The following is a 22,500-nucleotide window of genomic DNA, read 5'->3' on the forward strand; positions in this document are numbered from 1 at the left end:
TACAGTGTCTACACTCTGAAGGAGGGGAGTTAATGTTGCAGATTTATAACTGTAGTGTAAAGCACCCCTCTGGCAAGACAGTGATCGAGTGAATGATGATGAAAGTTTTTCTTTTTCGGGCCACCCTGCCTTGGTGGGAATCGGCCGATGTGTTAATAAATAAAATAAATATTAATTAGATCAGTTACCCCATGCCATTCTATAAGAACGTTATTACTGAGTTGTGTGTAGTCGACTGCAAGTTTGAGTTTGAGGGAAAATATTATACTCAAAGGCCGGGAATGGTTATGAGAGATCCATTGTCTGCCCTATTAAGCAACCTGTATATGGAGTTTTTTGAGACAGCTGTTGAAAGATATCCTGCCCCGTGAAGCTAAATAGTTCAGATATATGGATGACATCTTGATGTGAACCTGGATATATTTTTACCGAGACTCAACGCTCTTGTCCCGTCTGTTAAATTCATTGTAGATGTTGTGATCCACCGGGTTGATAAATGTTAAAGTTTACAGTACATAGGGAGGCCACTGAAACGAAGTTACTGGCCCACTATCATCCTTGACAGTGTCACATCACTAAGCGAGAATGGTCACCCTTCAATACATTTCTTTAGTTAATTTATGTCTTTTACAGTAATAGGGATATTAGTAAATAATTTACAAATGTTACAGTAATAATAATAATAATAATAATAATAATAATAATAATAATAATAATAATAATAATAATAATAAAAATAATAATTTTTGAATTATTTAAACATTTACAATTGTTTTGCATTACATTTCAGTAAGTACAATGATGATATATGACAACACATGGCTTATCATCTCATTACTACATTCATCTCTTACCATGCACATAATAAATAGGGAAGAATGTAGTTAAGAAATACAAATTAAGGACAGTCATGAAATTTTCGCAACGAATATTTATCACATCTTAACATAGGTATGGCTTGAGGGGCTGATTTGCTTCACCACTAATGTGTGTTCAAATATTCATTATTACTCTAACCATGAAACAAGAGTAAAAAAGTCTTTCTCACTATGTTTCTGAGAGCTTACCGAGTGTGCAGCCCAGAGTTCATGATGAGGAAGTTAGGAAAATCTTTGATATTGTTACGAAACTACATTACCCGAAGGAGTTTGTAGAAATGGCTTTGCTGGCCCTAGGACAATTTATCATAGGACTGAACTTAGAATAACTCCTCAGATCATGAATGTGCTGGTCGTTCCATACAATGAGAATTTATCAAATTGCTGAATGCCCTAAAAAGATTCAACATACAAGTAGCTTTTAAGAATTCGCAGACTGTTAAGAAGCCTCTAAATGTTAGGTTAACACAACACTAATATTCTGTACGAACAGCTCAGGAATCAAATACGATATTCAACCACATCCGAGTTTGCAACAATCCAGCAAATTGGCCGGAGGCAAGAGTCTTAGTTTCTTGTACCTCATGGTTGGAAAGAAATATTTTAGGATCAGCAATCATCAAACATGATAAACGCTTATTATATTATAATAATTTTGGATTATTCAAACTCGATTCACTTATAATCGAGGCCATTTTGCATAGCCTAACGCCAGATTCCTACACGAATGCTCTGCAGTGTCTTAAGTGTCGTAGTTCGACACCAAGGAATTAAGGCCTGCATCCCTGCCTTCATGTGTTAGACCAGCGTCTGCTCAAGAACTGGATAGGTTAGATAAACTATAGACGCCTCCCAATGGGATAAACTATAGATGTCTCCCTTTTGTTTCAAGTAAGTTGGTCGTATACCCGTTTTCTTAATTTTACGGAATTTTCTGAAGATAATTGCCAGATATATCTGTATTCAGAATTTAAAGTCTTTTATATCGTATCGAATTCTGGCCAAATTTTTGACAACTGTCTTGTCACTAATGTTTTGCTAGGTCATTACTACATTATCAGTTCTTGTGGGCTTTAATACTCTATCTTTCTGACACTAGGTACTTGTATGTCTGGTGTCTCCTCTCTCCTTACCACATTCGAGTTAGAATAGTTCCCCTGAACGATATTGCTTGGGCTTCCTACTCATTTCTGCAACAAGCAACATTGGAAGCTCCTGATGAAGTGTTGAGTGCAATAGGAAAGGCCTAGAGTTATCATTCAACTTTCCTTGTGGTTGTTTTGCATACATATAAGGAAGGTACTAACTCAGTACAATGGAGTACCAAAGGTTATATCCTCCACTTTTCCTGATGTTGTGGATCTCTCACTATTTCTCATGCGGTTTCTCAGACTCGTATTCTGTCACAGTCTCTCAAATTGTTCCTCACTGTTTTTCGTAGCATTTCTCACATTCTCAGTCACAGACACTCATAATAAATATTCTTCACATTCTTTCACACAATCCTTCGCAGTATATCTCGAGTGTCTCTCATATATCACAGTATCTGACAGTAATTTTCACAATATCTCTCAATCCTTTTATACAGTCTCTCGCAATATCACTAGCGGTTTATCTCCAGTCTGTATCACAGTATCTCTCACATTATCTTTCACAGTCTCTTAGCCACACACAGTATCTCTGACTATTCACTATTTGACAGCGTCCTCTCATATCACTGACAGTTCGAGACAGCTGCCTCGTTCCTCTTGCATCTAGCATGAGCAGCTCTGTCATCGTTACATCAGCTGAAGGGACGTTAAGGGACGCACATTGATGACTGACGCACTACCACGCATCCAACTATTGACTTCTGACGTATAAGAAACGCACTCTGCCGGTATATAATTGAAGGACTCACATTACTAGTGTACACACTGGCTATATTGATTTCTGTACTTGCAGGTAGCGTGGACACACTATGGACGCACCGGAAGAGCGGTGCTCACAGTGGACACCCAGGTGATCACTAAAAACCAGAGGGTGTCCCTCCTGAAGGAGAGAGGAGGAGCTTCCTGGTCCCTGGTCATTAAGAACGTCACCACCACCGACCTGGGAGACTACTTGTGCCAGGTCAACACTGTACCACCAGAGAAACTCTACTTTCACATATCCGTCGTGGGTGAGTTACTTCTCTGTTACCCACCACTAGCTGCTCAAATCCACTTATTATAAGTGTCTTAATACTTCCGTTTTTCGGTTAATAGCCTTATATTCACGTCACTCTGTCCCTTAACCTCTTTCTCTAACTCGTGCACAGTGTATACTTGGGTTTGTTATAATATTTCCCTACCTATCTGATGTATATGGATGACAAACTGTATAGAAAGGGGTTTGGTAATAAACAATATATATTTTAAGAAACAAGGGATAAATAAGTATACATGATATACAGGGAGTAATGACAGTAGCGTATTGGACTATGTATTGGTAGATAAAAGATTTATGAGCAGACTTCAGGATGTGTAATGTTTAGAAGGGCCACATACACATATCAGATTATTTTTTAGCTGTAGCTAGAGTGAGTGTAAAAGGATGGGATATAATGATAATGGCATCGGCAAGTAAGAGAGAGGTAAAGGTTTATAAACTAAAGGAGGGGGAAGTTAGTTTAAGATATAAAGAACTACTGGAAGAAAGATGGGCTAGTGAGAGTATAGGCAATGAGGTTGAAGAGGTATGTTTCTAATTTCATCAGTTTTAAGGATGTAGTGTTAGAGCGCTCAGCAGAACTGTGTGGTTACAGGAAAGTGGGTGTGGGTGAGAAGAGCAACTGGTGGAATGAGAGAGAAAAAGTTAGTATATAAGAGGTTTTTACAAAGTAGAAGTGATACAAGGAGGACGGAACATATGGGGAGAAAAAGAGAGGTTAAGAAAGTAGTAAAGGAATGTAAAAGGAGAGCAAATGAGAGAGTGAGTGAGATGCTACCAGCAAATTGTGCTGAAAATAAGAGAAAAGCTTTGGAGTGAGATTGATAAGTTGAGAAAGCGTAGGGAACACGTGGACTTGACAGTTAAAAATAATAGAGGAGTTATTAGATGGAGAGTTGGAGATGTAGGGAAGACGGATGGAATATTTTGAGTAACTTAAATTTTGATGAAGATAGGGAAGCTGTGATTTCGTGCATTCGGCACGAAGATGTAAAAATCTTTTAGGAGTGAGAAAGCCAGTGGGTAGAGTGAAAGGGGTTAAAGCAGCTGAGATTGATGGAATAAAGACAAAAATATTAAAAGTGGGGATATAGTTTTAGAATGGTTGGTGATTTTCGTTTAATAAATGTATGGAAGACTGGAAGGTACCTAGGGATTGGCAGAAAGCATGCATAGTTCCTTTGTATAAAGGCAAAGGAGACAAAAGAGAGTGTAAAAATTATAGGGCAGTAAGGTTGGTGAGTATACCTGGTAAAGTTTATGGTAGAGTTATTACTGAAAGAATTAAGAGTAAGACGGAGAGTGTATCGAAGATGAACAAGGAGGCTTTAGGAAGGGTAGGGGGTGTGTAGACCAAGTGTTTACAGTGAAGCATATAGGTAAACAGTATTTAAATATAGTAGAGAGGATTTCGTTACATCTGTGGATTTGGAAAAGGCAAATGACAGGGTGGATAGGGAAGCAACGTGCTACATGGTGCAAATGTATGGAATAGGTGGTAGATTACTGAAAGCGGTTAAGAGTTTTTACGAGGATAGTGAGGCTCAGGTTAGAATATAAAGGAGAGAGGCAAATTATTTCCCAGTAAAAGTAGTCCTTAGACAAGGATGAGTGATGTCACCGTGGTTGTTTATTACATATATTTATAGATGGGGCTGTAAGAGAAGTGAATGCTATGGTCTTAGCAAGAGGTTTGGAGTTAAGAGATAAAGAATCAAACAGAAAGTGGGAGTTGTCACAGTTGCTCTTTGCTGATGACACTGTGCTTTTGGAAGATTTTGAAGAGAAGTTGCAGAGGTTTGTGGACGAGTTTGGAAGGGTGTGTAAAAGAAGAAAATTAAAAGTGAACATAAGAAAGAGTAAGATGATGAGGATAACAAAAAAATTATTTAAGGAAAGACTGAATATCAGATTGGAGGGAAGGGAGCATGGAGGGTGTGAATGTATTTCAGATATTTGGGAGTGGACTTGTCAGCAGATGGGACTATGAAAGACGAGGTGGTTCATAGAATTGATGAGGGAAAAAACGTGAATAGTGCACAGAGGGCGTATAAATCTCTAATGGAAGGAAGGCGGGGTAGGGGTCGTCCTAGGAAACGTTGGAGGGACGGAGTAAAAGAGGTTTAGTGTGCGAGGGGCTTGGACTTCCAGCAGGCGTGCATGAACGTATTAGAAGCGAGTGTAGACAAATGGTTTTTATGACTTGACGTGTTGTTGGAAAGTGAACAAAGTAACATTTATGAAGGGATTCAGGCAAACCGGTTAACTGGACATGAGTCCTGGAGGTGGGAAGTACATTGCCTTCACTCCGAAGTAGGGGTGTTGATGTGTTGTAATTATTTTTTAACTGTAGTGTAGGCACGCCTCTGGCAAGACAGTGGAGTGAATGATGGTGAAAAGGGTTTCTTCTTTTTCTGGTCACCCTATCTTGGTGGGAAACAGCCATTATGTCAATAAATACACACACACACACACACACAGACACACACAGACACACACAGACACACACACACACACACACACACACACACACACACACACACACACACACACACACACACACACACACATACACCCACACACATACACCCACACACATACACCCACACACACACACACATATATATATATATATATATATATGCAATAAGATCACAGTAAACAGGTGATTTCAAAATATGCAAAACAACTACTCTGAAAGAATAGAGAAATTCCAAGCGCTGTCGTGACTACTCACATTATCAAGGAACTTGATAATGTGAGTAGTCACGAAAGCGCTTGGAATTTCTCTATTCTTTCAGAGTGGTTGTTTTGCATATATATATATATATATATATATATATATATATATATATATATATATATATATATATATATATATATATATATATATATATATATATATATATATATATATATATATACATATATATATATATACATATATATATATATATACATATATATTTAGTGTACACTTATATATATTATTGTGACCACGAACGAGTGGTATTGATCAATAACAACACTGCACTAGCCAAGGACTCGAACCCATGCTGCTTTGGCCTCCCTCATGGTTCACAGTCACAATAATATAAAATACTGTTCGTTGTACTAGTACACCAAACAGGGACTAGAATGAAATTAGCCTAGAGTCATCCACACCATCGTGTGTCCTTGGGTAGCGAGTACAACATCCAGTTCCGCTGGATGCCCTACTCTTAAGGATCGTATGGTTCAGTGGATAAGGGCGTCAAGTGTTTCGCCCACCATGAGGCAGGCCAAAGCAGCATGGGTTCGAGTCCTTGGCTAGTGGAGTGTTGTTATTGATATATACATATATATATATATATATATATATATATATATATATATTGATATATGTATATTGATATATATTTATATATATTGATATATATATATATATATATATATATATATATATATATATATATATATATTGATATATATATATATATATATATATATATATATTTATATATATATATATATATATAAATTGAAAATCAGTTTTTAAAAATCGAAGATTAATTAAAATTCAACTATTCAATATATATTTATCGTTTTCTTCCCTTGTTATGTTTCAGTTCCTCCCGTTATCGTGCGTCCTCCAGAGGACGTGACAGTGGCCGAGGGTGATGAGGTCACCCTTGAGTGCGACGCTACAGGTGACCCGTCCCCCACACTCACCTGGAGGAGGGAGGATGGTAACCCCTTCTCCCTCAATCACTCTAGAGGTGAGAGAGAGAGAGAGAGAGAGAGAGAGAGAGGTTGGGAGGAAGATCCCTATTCTCTCAACTACTTCAAAAGCTTGAGAGGAAGATCTTTAGTAGTGAGTGTAGGAAACGAATGAAAAAACAGAGATGAGGACCGACTAGTCACAGTCACCTACTGAAGCACCACCATAGAGGTAGTGCTTCACTACCATAGAGGTAGTGCTTCACTACCATATAGGTAGTACTTCACTACCATATAGGTAGTGCTTCACTACCATAGAGGTAGTGCTTCACTACCATATAGGTAGTACTTCACTACCATATAGGTAGTGCTTCACTACCATAGAGGTAGTGCTTCACTACCATATAGGTAGTACTTCACTACCATATAGGTAGTACTTCACTACCATATAGGTAGTGCTTCACTACCATAGAGGTAGTGCTTCACTACCATAGAGGTAGTGCTTCACTACCATATAGGTAGTACTTCACTACCATATAGGTAGTGCTTCACTACCATATAGGTAGTACTTCACTACCATATAGGTAGTACTTCACTACCATATAGGTAGTGCTTCACTACCATAGAGGTAGTGCTTCACTACCATAGAGGTAGTGCTTCACTACCATATAGGTAGTACTTCACTACCATATAGGTAGTGCTTCACTACCATATAGGTAGTACTTCACTACCATATAGGTAGTACTTCACTACCATATAGGTAGTGCTTCACTACCATAGAGGTAGTGCTTCACTACCATATAGGTAGTACTTCACTACCATATAGGTAGTACTTCACTACCATATAGGTAGTGCTTCACTTCCATAGAGGTAGTGCTTCACTACCATATAGGTAGTACTTCACTACCATATAGGTAGTGCTTCACTACCATATAGGTAGTGCTTCACTACCATACAAGTAGTGCTTCACTACCATAGAGGTAGTGCTTCACTACCATATAGGTAGTACTTCACTACCATATAGGTAGTGCTTCACTACCATATAGGTAGTGCTTCACTACCATATAGGTATTGCTTCACTACCATATAGGTAGTGCTTCACTACCATATAGGTAGTGCTTCACTACCATATAGGTAGTGCTTCACTACCATATAGGTAGTGCTTCACTACCATAGAGGTAGTGCTTCACTACCATAGAGGTAGTGCTTCACTACCATACAAGTAGTGCTTCACTACCATAGAGGTAGTGCTTCACTACCATATAGGTAGTGCTTCACTACCATAGAGGTAGTGCTTCACTACCATACAAGTAGTGCTTCACTACCATAGAGGTAGTGCTTCACTACCATAGAGGTAGTGCTTCACTACCATAGAGGTAGTGCTTCACTACCATATAGGCAGTGCTTCACTACCATAGAGGTAGTGCTTCACTACCATAGAGGTAGTGCTTCACTACCATACAAGTAGTGCTTCACTACCATATAGATAGTGCTTCACTACCATAGAGGTAGTGCTTCACTACCATATAGATAGTGCTTCACTACCATACAAGTAGTGCTTCACTACCATATAGGCAGTGCTTCACTACCATAGAGGTAGTGCTTCACTACCATAGAGGTAGTGCTTCACTACCATAGAGGTAGTGCTTCACTACCATAGAAGAAGTGCTTCACTACCATATAAGTAATGCTTCACTACCATATAGGTAGTGCTTCACTACCATAGAGGTAGTGCTTCACTACCATAGAGGTAGTGCTTCACTACCATAGAGGTAGTGCTTCACTACCATATAGGCAATGCTTCACTACCATATAGGTAGTGCTTCACTACCATAAAGGTAGTGCTTCACTACCATAGAGGTAGTGCTTCACTACCATATAGGTAGTGCTTCACTACCATAGAGGCAGTGCTTCACTACCATAGAGGTAGTGCTTCACTACCATAGAGGCAGTGCTTCACTACCATAGAGGTAGTGCTTCACTACCATATAGGTAGTGCTTCACTACCATAGAGGTAGTGCTTCACTACCATAGAGGTAGTGATTCACTACCATATAGGTAGTGCTTCACTACCATAGAGGTAGTGCTTCACTACCATAGAGGCAGTGCTTCACTACCATAGAGGCAGTGCTTCACTACCATAGAGGCAGTGCTTCACTACCATAGAGGTAGTGCTTCACTACCATAGAGGCAGTGCTTCACTACCATAGAGGTAGTGCTTCACTACCATAGAGGTAGTGCTTCACTACCCTATAGGTAGTGCTTCACTACCATATAGGTAGTGCTTCACTACCATAGAGGTAGTGCTTCACTACCATAGAGGTAGTGCTTAACTACCATATAGGTAGTGCTTCACTACCATAGAGGTAGTGCTTCACTACCATAGAGGTAGTGCTGCTTCACTACCATAGAGGTAGTGCTTCACTACCATAGAGGCAGTGCTTCACTACCATAGAGGTAGTGCTTCACTACCATAGAGGTAGTGCTTCACTACCATATAGGTAGTGCTTCACTACCATATAGGTAGTGCTTCACTACCATAGAGGTAGTGCTTCACTGCCATAGAGGTAGTGCTTAACTACCATATAGGTAGTGCTTCACTACCATAGAGGTAGTGCTTCACTACCATAGAGGTAGTGCTTCAGTGGGAGTTAGTATGAAGTTAGATCCGATGAAGACAAATACACAGCAACCATAGCACTACCATAAAAGTTCCACCATGGAAAATATTCAATTAGGATGTCCTGGGACCACAGGTAGCCAAGCGCTACCATGAGTTAAAGAAATATTTACAAGTAGTCCTTATTACCGACAGTACCTCGTCCTGGCTAGCTGTTGATAGATTTAGTATTTTTCTATCTATATTTGGTATGTCAAGTCATTTAGGTCATATCCAGCGTCTGCCTCGGAAGGTTGTGGGAGAGACAAACTATGGCCATCTCCCTTTGTGTAACTTACAGATGTCTACCTTTAAAAAAATCATACCACGGGCGGGATTTGAACTTTCGGTCGCGACGCGACGGTCTGGAGTTTTGAGACTCTCTGACTGCGGGTTCAAATCCCGCCCGTGGTATGGTTTGTTTGCAGTCGTGTCATTACGATTTCTTGAGTCTCCCTTTAAATGTGCCCCGTTAAATGGACCCGTTTTCAAGAGGTGCGGAAACTCCCTAGATAAGATAAGATTCCGTTCGGATTTTTAACCCCGGAGGGTTAGCCACCCAGGATAACCCAAGAAAGTCAGTGCGTCATCGAGGACTGTCTAACTTATTTCCATTGAGGTCCTTAATCTTGTCCCCCCAGGATGCGACCCACACCAGTCGACAAACACCCAGGTACCTATTTGTTACTAGGTGAACAGGACAACAAGTGTAAGGAAACGTGTCGAAATGTTTCCACCCGCCGGGAATCGAACCCGGGCCCTCCGTGTGTGAAGTGGGAGCTTTAGCCACCAGGCCACCGGTCCATTTGTAAGGTTATTTGTATCATTGCATAGTCTGACCGAATTTTTGATAATTGCCACGTCACGGTCGTTAGGCTACTATTACATTATCGGTGCTTGTGGGATGGTCGCTTTTCTAATGCTATAATATTCAATCTTTCTGGCTATGGGTATTGGTATGCCTGGGGGCACTTCCTGCTTCTCTGCCTCACTCCAACAAAAGCGCTCCCTGCGGTCGTATTTGCCTGGACCTCCTCCTCTTTTTTTGTAACACTGCAAGTACTTGATGATATGTTGATTGCAACACGAAATTTCTAAAGCTATCATTCAACTCCCCCGTGGTTGTTTTGCATCTTGTATCGCTCGTATCGCTGGATGCCCTGCTGAGAGGGAGCTCCGATCACTAGCAGCCAACATTACCCACAACCCAGAAAACCGCCCCGACTGGATCACCATCTATCCTTGGAAGAATGGCAAGCTCTTAGCATGGGACTGTACCTGTATGTCCACACTGGCTGACACCTATATCCATCACAGTGTGGGGCGACAGGGAGGAGCTGCTGACCACAGGGAGGAGTACAAGATCAGAAAGTACAGTCACATAAGCTAACAATATCAATTTGTCCCAGTAGGATCAGAGACCTTGGGATCATGGGGAAAAAATGCCACACGTTTCCTTAAAGATTTAGGTTCCAGACTCATCGACACCACCAGGGACCCAAGGGCAGCCACTTTCGTGTTCCAACGCCTCAGCGTGGCCATCCAGAGGGGAAATGCTTGCTGCATACTTGGCTCGCGTCCGGCTTCGGAGGAGCTGGAGGAAATTCATGATCTTTAATACATTGTACCATTGTATTCATGTTTGTGTTTTCTGTAAATGTATTCTGTCTATTACTAAAGTATATAATAATATAAAATATAGGGGGTGGTAGGGGAAGAAAATATTCATACAGCTCCGGGGAGAACCTTGAGTTTTCCCTGAGGTACGTTTATTGTCTTCTCTGAGGATGAGGGTCCCCAGTAAAGTTCTAGAGGTGGATAATCTGATTCATCCATGTCTTTCTTGTTTTATTCTTATAGCATTATATTGTAATGTGTTAGATTATGCTCCTCTCAATTCTCCCTTTCTTTCTCTCTCTCTCTCTCTCTCTCTCTATCTGTCTCTCTATCTATATCTATTTATATATCTGTCTATCTATGTATCTATCCATCCATCCATCTTTTTCTGTGTCTGTCTAGCTCTCTCTCTTTCTCTGTCTCTCTCTCTCTCTCTCTCTCTCTCTCTCTCTCTCTCTCTCTCTCTCTCTCTCTCTCTCTCTCTCTATCTCTATCTCTCTCTCTCTCTCTCTCTCTCTCTCTCTCTCTCTCTCTCTCTCTCTCTCTCTCTCTCTCTCTCTCTCTCTCTCTCTCTCTCTCTCTCTCTCTCTCTCTCTCCACTTTCTTTTTTCCTCCGTCTGTCTATATCTCTCTCCTTCTTTTTTCCCCCTTATTGGGAAGGGTGCACCTGGAAGATATACAGGACAGCCGGAGACGTTGGTGAGGGTGTATTCTATACCCAAGAAGAGCTCGCCTTGCACCTTACAACAGAGAATTGTATTAGGCAGACACTGAAGGCTACCAGCTACCAGCGAGCCTACTGCTGGTACCCCCCACCACCTCTGCAACTCACTGGTCTGAGTTGGCAGCGATGAGCCCTATCTCATGGGTCCTACCTCATGTGTTACAATTAACAACAGTGATATCTTTTTTCCATATCTCTGGCTCATCGTGGCACTGGTGGCTTAGAACTGGTTAGTTGGTTTACTGGACTTAAATCCTGTCGAGTACTTAAAGAGTATGTAACTCGTTCACCTGCATTATTATTATTATTAAAGATTCGCCGGTATTCTCTCGGCCCGGGCCTTTTCCAAGTGGTGGCCCGGCCTTGGCTCCCTGTCTTGGGAGTATCTGAGACCTAAGTCTCCCATGGGAGGAGGCAGAAGTACCTCCTCATCTTTGGGACCAACTGTCCCCAGGCCTAGCCACAAGTTAGGCCTCTCTGGTCTGCCATCCCCCACCCGAGGGAGCTAATGGGAATGACAGTCTTGTGAGCTGCAAGCTCTGGCTCAGGCACCTACCCTACCCTAGAAGACGCTAGGCATGGTGACGATCGTTCACCTGCAGTCAAGAATACTTTAATCCCTAAAATGAAGATGATGATAATAAAGGCTCAGTATATATATGCAAAGAGATAGACGCCTCTCAGTGTATGTGTTCTTGGCTCAATGCTTCTCTAATGGATTATGATAGAACATAGATACCCAAAGAAATCATTATTATTAAATAGGTTTTAATGTTATTTTAAGAAAATTGGAACGACATTAACGAGTAACCTAAAAAAAATAGCAGACTGGTGATAATAATAATGTTAACTTCTTTGCTATTCACAAAGCTAAAATAGGGTTGATTCCGAATATATCACCGAACTTGCTTGATTGGCTCTGGATTTTGATAAATTTGGTATCCCACTGAAGAACATAAAAGATGTGAAAAGTATATTGATCAGGCGGGACCAACTTACAAATCGCATTGAAATTATTTTTAAGATCATGCAAAAGTCAAATCATGTAATACATACTAGCACTTCATTCTACACAATAAATGAGTAACATAGTAAGATAATTCAGATACCACTAATTACTGCATAAGAAAGCGTTGTTTGAACGATTTTTTCCTATGTTGGTCATCAGCACATCTGAACAGTTGGAAGACATGCGTATTGGTTATCAATTTGCAATAAGAGACATTTCAAGCTTTCAATGGAGCTGTCTATAAACAGCCGCCGTCGATATTCAAGTCCCATTCGAAGAAGTCCGGGGATGTTATTGCAATATACAAGTTCTTCATCTTGGCTGAAGTAAAGAAGGAGTTCAACCTCTCTTGTCGACAAGCTGTTATTTTAACTTCTTGTTGCAGACAGTTCTTTTCTTTAAGTCTAGATGCAAAAAGTTCGCATGCTTGCTTTGACAGACTGAGGTTACGTATCAGATCATCGAGTTCTTGAGAGAACTGCTGAGGTGTTGAAATGGTTACTTCATATTCACTTCCACTGCTATCACCTGTATCACATCCTAAACCCTAAGTTCCTTCAGCATCTGACAACGAAAGGTCAGTCAGTGTTGTAAACACTGGTATGAGAACATCTTCACTGTGTGGCACAGGTCTCCTTGCCGATTCCAAATCAGGATATTCCCACTTGACTTTCTTGTATCGACTGAACACCCTCACAATCCCCATACAGCAAAAACAACGATCGTGGTGGTTTTTCACCTTTCTCCACACCATAGGCACACCGAAATTTAAATTTTCCTTTGCCTATTTGTTTACTGTGGTAAGCATTCTACACATTTTGCAAACCATATGGGGAGCCCAAGACTTGTCTTGTTCTCCAAGCGCCACTCCAAAATAAGCAAGATAAGCTTGTTTTACAAAATTTGTGATATTTTTCTTTGTTTTTGCAAAGAATATTTGTCACAAATGTAAAATGCTTTAGGATTGTTTAAGCAAACTCTTCGTGGAGAACTCAGGTTTATCTGAACAAGATAACAAAATAAAGCTTACGATATTATCTCGTGGTCGTTGTTGATACAACTCCTTTCCTTACATATTTAATAATTAAAAATAAAATTATAATCTTTATTGAAACTATCTTTATATACAAATTGTCACATATACATATATGACCGGTCCGCGGGGGCGTTGACCCCCGGAACTCTCTCCAGGTAAACTCCAGGTATACAGGCGTTATGGCTAAGTTCCCTGTTAACTGAGGGTAGGTATGCAATATCTCACAAACGAGAGCCAATTTCTAAAACCTACTGCCATTTTCAAATTCAGCAACCCCAAAATACCCTAAATACCTTCAAATATCTTTGGCAACGAAATTTTTTTGGGTTGATCAGTGATACCATTTTTCCACATGAGGCCTGGTCATGGATCGGCTCGCGGGGGCGTTGACCCCAGGAGCACCCTGTAGGTAAGGTCATGGACCAACTGTAGTGTTCCTGGATGTTGTTACTTAGGTATGTCATCAAGGTGTTTTCAGAGGAAGTTTTCAGAGGAAGTTAATTCGACGGAGTGTGTGTGTGTGTGTGTGTGTGTGTGTGTGTGTGTGTGTGTGTGTGTGTGTGTGTACTCACCTAGTTGATGTGCACACACACACTAAAACTATGTATGGTTCCTGCCTCCATTACATCGCTTGCCAGACTATTCCACTTCCTAACAACTCTGTGGCTGAAGAAATACTTCCTAACATCCCTTTGTCTCATCTGAGTTTTCAGCTTCCAATTGTGACCCCTTGTTTTTGTGTCCCATCTCTGGAATATCCTGTCTGTGTGTGTGTGTGTGTGTGTGTATTTCTCTTTGTGGAGTGATATGCGTGATCCTTCTCTCTAAATATCTCCACAGAAAACACAAAGTTGAGTTGCCCACTTTCTCTCTCTCTCTCTCTCTCTCTCTCTCTCTCTCCCTGCCCCCTCGACCAAACACCTTCTCCCACCCTAACATAACTCCACTTCGCCATTCTTTACGGGAAATATTGCACCGTGCATCGTAGTTCCTCCCATGAATTCTCCCTTTTCGCTTTTGCATATTCCTGTGGCAGTGTGTGTGTTGGCTCGCTCTATCACCGCCTCCCACCTCGACTCTCCCATGCAAATGATCAGCAGAGTTACTGCTTCTTACCTCTTTTCTTCTTATCTATCTTCCCACGTCCAAGACGGGAGCTATTGTGATCACTTCCGTATGTACGTATAAGTGTGCCTGCATTTTTTCCCGCGCATATATTTGAGTGCGCAAGAATATATATATGTGTATATATGCTTGGTTGTAAAGCATCAAAATATTACTCCAGGGGCTTGATGAGCCTATGGATGTGAGGAAGTGGCCTCATAAATTGGTAACCAGGAAGGTTCCGCGTGATGATTGTTATGGTTAGTGTGTTGCTCTGGGATGGTGGAGTGGCGTACTCTAGGGTGGTAGTTTGTTTATCTGAAGAAACACTCTTCTGATACGGGGCTTAATCAGGGAATGACCTGTTCGGTGGTTATCTAATGGTCTACTCCAGCAAAATTTTACAACCCATTAACAAAACTCAGCATCACTACATATTAATCTATCCTAAAATAATGATGATACCCTCACGAGCTTCAAAATTATAATGATATAACCATTCTTTTGATTAACAAATCTCTGAGTCTTTGCTGTACCAAAGACGGTAAAGAATTTGCTGAGTTGTTTATTTATGATTCTACGTATCCAATATTATTTAGAGATTGCTAAGTTAAATATACATTTACTGGGAATTCTTATGTGCATAAAAGCCTCGCCATCACATTATTATTCAGCAAGGCCATTGAAAACTCAATAATAAATCAATTTCAAAGAAAGATGAAATTATATATGAAAATTCCCTCACGTTGTCACGGCTTTGTAAACTTCACTGATCTTTGCAACAATTTCAATTATTCTTTCTTCCATAACGTCTTTTACAGGCAAAAATTGCGTCCGTACATCCATATTTTGAATTCTTGACGGCCGGTTTATCAAGCTAGATCAACGACTCAAAGTTACTGTAAGACTATAAGATAAGATTTTTGTCGGATTTTTAACCCTGGAGGGTTAGCCACCCATGATAACCCAAGAAAGACAGTGCGTCATCGAGGACTGTCTGTCTTATTTCCATTGGGGTCCTCATTCTTGTCCCCCAAAATGCGACCCACACCAGTCGACTAACACCCAGGTAATTACTTGCTTGTTAGGTGAACGGGACAACAGGTGTAAGGAAACACGCCCGGTTTTTCTACCCTTGCCGAGGATCGAACCACGGACACAGTGTGAAACGAGAGCGTTGCCTACCAGGCCACGCCTATCAGTTACAATTACCTCCTACGGTTAGTTTGTCATTAGGTTCCTTCTGAGAACTTACAGGTTCCGTAGTTCCGAGTACTCAGAAGAGGACAGCATTATCCACCACATTCTTGCTACGCATCACTTTCCTTCACACTTCATTCGGGAATGCTCACAAAAGCCCCAGAAAAATTACTTCCACGCCCAAAGAGGATGATTATTTTGACAGGGGTCTCATTTTTCCCAGAGATAACATAGCAGATATCGTCACACAGGCGTTAAAGAAAAGCGAAAAGAATATCATAGTCATCACTTCCAAAACCATCAGAGAATTTACCAGAGCAGAACACAGTAGCCATGACAACGTTAATGCTAGTGTAAAGCAGAACACAGTAGCCATGACAACGTTAATGCTAGTGTAAAGCAGAACACAGTAGCCATGACAACGTTAATGGCAGTGTAAAGCAGAACACAGTAGCCATGACAACGTTAATGCCAGTTGACAACAGAACACATTAGCCATGGCATTAATGCCAGTGTAGATATCATTCCCTGTGATGGTTTCAGTAAACAATACCTTGGTGAGGCATAATGCAGCTTAGTCACTAGGCTGTAGGACAAACAATACCAACAATGTCTGCCTAGTTAATGACTGGATGCAACACTTGTCATTAGGAAAGAGACAAGGCCAGAAGATCTCTAGAAACAATTATATTATTACGTAGGACACCGTCAGAAAGAACCAAAGAGAACTTTTGCTTGGCCAAACCACTTACACACATAATGCAGGACAGTTTAGGCAATAGAGCTGCATAGGAATCGGACAAAACGCTCTGGCTAGAAATCAGGCCGTTTTTGGACATAATTGACCAGCGTATATGTTAAACATCTCTGCAGACATATGAGTCGTCAAAATGATGTCATCTCATATCTACATAAGTCGTCAAAATGATATCATCTCATATCTACATAGTTCTCATCTGCCTCTCCTCTCAAGAACATATTGATAAGTTCTTATCCTCTATATGATGTGATGAAGCTCTAACAGAGCGTATCTTTGTCCAAAAACAAGAGCTTGTTCTACAACGTGTGCTGGCATACATGTTTGTTGCAGTGTGATAATTTGTGGTTAGTTGAGGTGAAGAATGCAGTGTGGTAGTCATTAATTATGTTGGGTTCAAGACACAACGTCAACAAAATCTAATCGAGAAACGTCATCTTGACCAGTAAATTGAAACTATTAACGCAGGTAATTCTTCCATCTGAGACTCAATTTTTGAGGAAATGCTGTCTCGAAATTTTTGGTCTCGATGCTGAAAGAGTATAATAATGTCACACTGAAATACAGAGATGCAGAGACATGAATATCCATCATTGTATACATACCGACAGACTTGTATCACTGTGTATATGTTTTGAGATTTAATCTCTGTGATTAATGTAGAGATTAAAGTATTCCTGTACGGAAGTGTACAGGAAATACACAGCCTTAATAACCAATGTACAATATCCAGCTTTCCATACTAGTTAATCTACCTCAGCTTACATGGTATCATAAGGCGAACCGGTGTCTTTCTATCCCTCTCTTCTAAAACTTACATCGTGGACAGATTATAATTACCGAAAAAAAATTCCGGTAGAATACGTGCCATGGATATAAATCACAAGCGCGAGTGAATAGTGGCATGAAAAAAAATCGATTGGTCATCTAGCTTATTTGTCTATAGTTTCTAGTGATCACGAGGCACATGCTTTGTCACTGAACCAACACATTACTAAAGCAAGGGACACTTTATTTCAAGTGTTTCAAGCCATTGAATGAATGCGTTCAGACCAAATGATCCGAATATTGAGCATTTTGGGATGTTAGGTAAGCTCACCATCGAACACAACCATCTATACGCAGGTGGAGCACAACTATACACACACCGAAAAAGCACACCCATGTACATTCGGGACAGGTGGGCAGGTGGTCTGTACTCCTGTCTCCATCTGGACACATAAGGTCACCAGCCAAATGTCAGAGAGTCTGGGTTGAGAGCACACAGGCAGCAGCTTCCACCTTAATTCAGTTTACCCTGAAGACGCAGCCTAATTTCCGCGCTTGTGTATGACACATGTTTGGAGGAAAAAAAAAAGTCATATTACTTGCACAACCTCATTAGTCTTGAAATTTTACTCGAAAAATTGCTATTGGGCAATGTTGCAGTGACCCTAGATACTGTTTGTTAGGCTTAAAGACTATCGACTTCACGAGTGTCATTAACTCAAATTATATATATATATATATATATATATATATATATATATATATATATATATATATATATATATATATATATATATATATATATATATATATATATATATATATATATATATATATATATATATATATATATATATATATATATATATATATATATATATATATATATATATATATATATATATATATATATATATATATATATATATATATATATATATATATATATATATATATATATATATATATATATATATATATATACATATATAAGTCGTGCCGAATAGGCAGAACTTGCGATCTTGGCTTAAATAACAAAGCTCATCTTGCCATATAGGACAGGTGAAAATTTGTGTATGCAATAATTTCGCCAAAATCATTCTGAACTTGACGAAAAAAATATATTTCATTGCGTTTGTTTAGTACTAAATTATTGTAAACGTATTTAAAATATATTTAGTTGGGTTAGGCTAAAATAAATTGTTCTTCTTATAATAAGGTTAGGTAAGTTTTCTAAGATTCTTTTGGTGCAAAACTAAAATTTTTTACATTAACCTTAATGAAAAATATATATCTTTAAACGTTAAAGAGAAAATTTCAGAAAGGACTTAATTTTAAATGAGTTCTTGCTAATTGACCAGTTTTACATATTCGGCACGATATATATATATATATATATATATATATATATATATATATATATATATATATATATATATATATATATATATATATATATATATGTGTGTGTGTGTGTGTGTGTGTGTGTGTGTGTGTGTGTGTGTGTGTGTGTGTGTGAGTGTGTGTGTGTGTGTGCATCAGTGTTTGTGTTGAAGTTACTCGTGACCAACAGACAGTACTGGGATGTGGGTTAAGTTCCGCGCCTGCTAGTGGGGACGCTAATTATGTTAACCTTGCAAATAGTTTTGCAATCTGAAAAAACAAGAGGAAATATAACCTGAAACGTTCAACATTTACAAAGGCATGGTATATGGAGATTTGCTCAGACCTGTGGAACCGAATTGTTCCCAAAGATTTATTCAGTTATACCATGAATAAAAAATCCTAGACTTCACCTTACGGTACTTTTTATTGACAAGGTAGATTATAATGGAAAAATGAACATTTTATTGGAAGACAAGGGTACATACGTGTCCCTTAATAAGAACCCATTGGTTAATAGTGAGTTTACTAAACATCTTAGACCCTTACTGAGAGGTAACGAGGAATTAATTAAACAAATATTGGCGAAATGTGCGACACTATCTTATATTATGTTGCTTTTGTGTGTCTGCAAGCAAGCAACGTGTTCCCCGACGCTGGTTCGTACCCACCACTCTCCGAACGTCAGTTTAACATTCCATAAGAGTTAGGCAAATATTTTGGGAAAATTGGCACGTATGCTGGTGGGTAGGGAATCAGCTTGAGAAAGTTGTTTCCAGTGTGGCTAACAATGATGGCACGAGATGCACTCGAGAGACAGAGAAAGAGAAAGAGGGAGAGAGAGAGAGATAGAGAGAGAGAAAAATAAAACAGGTTAAATGTTAATATAGTAGACAGCTATACTAACACTTGCAACACCAACATCTACAACACTCCCAACACCTACAATATCACCAACACCTGCAGTCCCACCAGCACCAGCAGTGAAACCATCTCCTGCAGCGATAATAACACCTGCAGCAACACCAACACGTATAGCCCCAATAACACTTCAACAACTGCAGCACCACCAACACCTGCTGGGCGACCACACCTGCAGCGCCACAACACCTGCAGCATCAACAATATATGCAGAGCTACTAATACCTGCTGTACCACCAACACCCGCAACATCCCCAACGCCTGCACAACCACCAACACCTACACCACCAACAACACCTGCACAATCACCAACACCTGCACCACCATCAACACCTGCATCACCACCAACATCTGCACCACCAACAACACTTGCACCCCAACAACACCTGCACCACCAACAACATCTGCACCACCAACAGCACCTTCACTACCACCAACACCTGCACCATCACCAACACCTGCACCACCACCAACACATGCACCACCACCACCACCTGCACCACCACCAACACCTGCACCACTACCAACACCTGCACTACCACCAACACCTGCTCACTCCCCCTAAACTAACACCCACACTGCGGGATGGTATAAATTTCCCGCTGCTGCATATTACGTATATTTCTGCGAGGCTCTAAAATGTTTACGAGTGTGTGTATGTGTGTGTGTGTGCGTGTGTGTGTGCGTGTGTGTGTTTGTGTTTGTGTATGTGTGTGTGCGTGTGTGTGTTTGTGTTTGTGTATGTGTGTGTGCGTGTGTGTGTGTGTGTGTGTATGTGTGTGTGTGTGTATGTGTGTGTGTGCGTGTGTGTGTGTGTGCGTTTGTGTTTGTGTATGTGTGTGTGCGTGGGTGTGTGTGTGTGTGTGTGTGTGTGTGTGTATGTGTGTGTGTGTGTGTGTGTGTGTGTGTGTGTGTGTGTGTGTGTGTGTGTGTGTGCGTGTGTGTGTACTCACCTAGTTGAGGTTGCAAGGGTCGAGTCCAAGCTCCTGGCCCCGCCTCTTCACTGGTCGCTACTAGGTCACTCTCCCTGAACCGTGAGCTTTATCATACCTCTGCTTAAAGCTATGTATGAATCCTGCCTCCACTACATCGCTTCCCAAACTATTCCACTTCCTTACTACTCTGTGGCTGAAGTAATACTTCCTAACATCCCTGTGATTCATCTGTGTCTTCAACTTCCAACTGTGTCCCCTTGTTGCAGTGTCTCATCTCTAGAACATCCTGTCTTTGTCCACCTTGTCAATTCCTCTCAGTATTTTGTATGTTGTTATCATGTCCCCCCTATCAATCCTGTCCTCCAGAGTCGTCAGGTTGATTTCCCTCGTAGGACATACCTCTTAGCTCTGGGACTAGTCTTGTTGCAAACCTTTGCACTTTCTCCAGTTTCTTTGCGTGGTTGGCTAGATGTGGGTTCCAAACTGGTGCCGCATACTCCAATATGTGCCTATCGTACACGTGTAAAGGGTCCTGAACGATTCCTTATTAAGATGTCGGAATGCTATTCTGAGGTTTGCTAGGCGCCCACATGCTGCAACAGTTATTTGGTTGATGTGCGCTTCAGGAGACGTGCCTGGTGTTATACTCACCCCAAGATCTTTTTCCTTGAGCGAGGTTTGTAGTCTCTGGCCCCCTAGACTGTACTCCGTCTGCGGTCTTCTTTGCCCTTCCCCAATCTTCATGACTTTGCACTTGGTGGGGTTGAACTCCAGGAGCCAATTGCTGAACCAGGTCTGCAGCCTGTCCAGATCCCTTTGTAGTTCTGCCTGGTCTTCGATCGAGTGAATTCTTCTCATCAACTTCACGTCATCTGCATACAGGGACACTTCGGAGTCTATTCCTTCCGTCATGTCGTTCACAAATACCAGAAACAGTGTGTGTGTGTGTGTGTGTGTGTGTGTATGTGTGTGTGTGTGTGTGTGTGTGTGTGTGTGTGTGTGTGTGTGTGTGTGTGTGTGTGTGTGTGTGTGTGTGTGTGTGTGTGTGTGGGTGGGTGTGTGCTTGTGTGGGTGTGTTCGTGTGTGTGTGTGCGTGTGTGTGTGTGTGTGGGTGTGTGTGTGTGGGTGTGTGCTTGTGTGGGTGTGTTCTTGTGTGTGTGTGTATGTGTGTGTGGGTGTGTGTGTGGGTGTGTGTGTATGTGGGTGTGTGCTTGTGTGGGTGTGTTCGTGTGTGTGTGTGTGTGTGTGTATGTGTGTGTGTGTGTGTGTGTGTGTGTGTGTGTGTGTGTGTGTGTGTGTGTGTGTGTGTGTGTGGGTGGGTGTGTGCTTGTGTGGTCTTCCATTCTTGTATTTTAATGCTCTTATCCTTACCCCGTGTCACCTTGCACAGTGCCACCTTGCACAGTGCCACCTTGCACCGTACCATCTTGCACCGTGCCACCTTGCACCGTGCCACCTTGCACAGTGCCACCTTGCATAGTGTCACCTTGCGCAGTGCCACCTTGCGAAGTGCCACCTAGCGCAGTGCCACCTTGCACCGTGCCACCTTGCACAGTACCACCTTGCACAGTGCCACCTTGCACAGTGCCACCTTGCACCGTGCCACCTTGCACCGTGTCA

General features: G+C 40.9%; 1 protein-coding gene across 1 annotated transcript in view; it reads left to right on the top strand.

Moving 5' to 3' along the window:
- LOC128692865 (uncharacterized) overlaps nucleotides 1-22,500 on the top strand; it is a 194,851-nt gene that overhangs the window by 60,088 nt on the left and 112,263 nt on the right. Inside the window, exons 3-4 of the mRNA XM_070091949.1 lie at nucleotides 2,823-3,039; nucleotides 6,677-6,826. Of these exons, the coding sequence (XP_069948050.1) occupies nucleotides 2,823-3,039; nucleotides 6,677-6,826 (367 nt within the window). The remainder of the gene's footprint in view (nucleotides 1-2,822; nucleotides 3,040-6,676; nucleotides 6,827-22,500) is intronic.

The sequence above is a fragment of the Cherax quadricarinatus genome, chromosome 38 (genome assembly GCF_038502225.1).
Source record: "Cherax quadricarinatus isolate ZL_2023a chromosome 38, ASM3850222v1, whole genome shotgun sequence".
In the NCBI taxonomy this organism is placed as follows: domain Eukaryota; kingdom Metazoa; phylum Arthropoda; class Malacostraca; order Decapoda; family Parastacidae; genus Cherax; species Cherax quadricarinatus.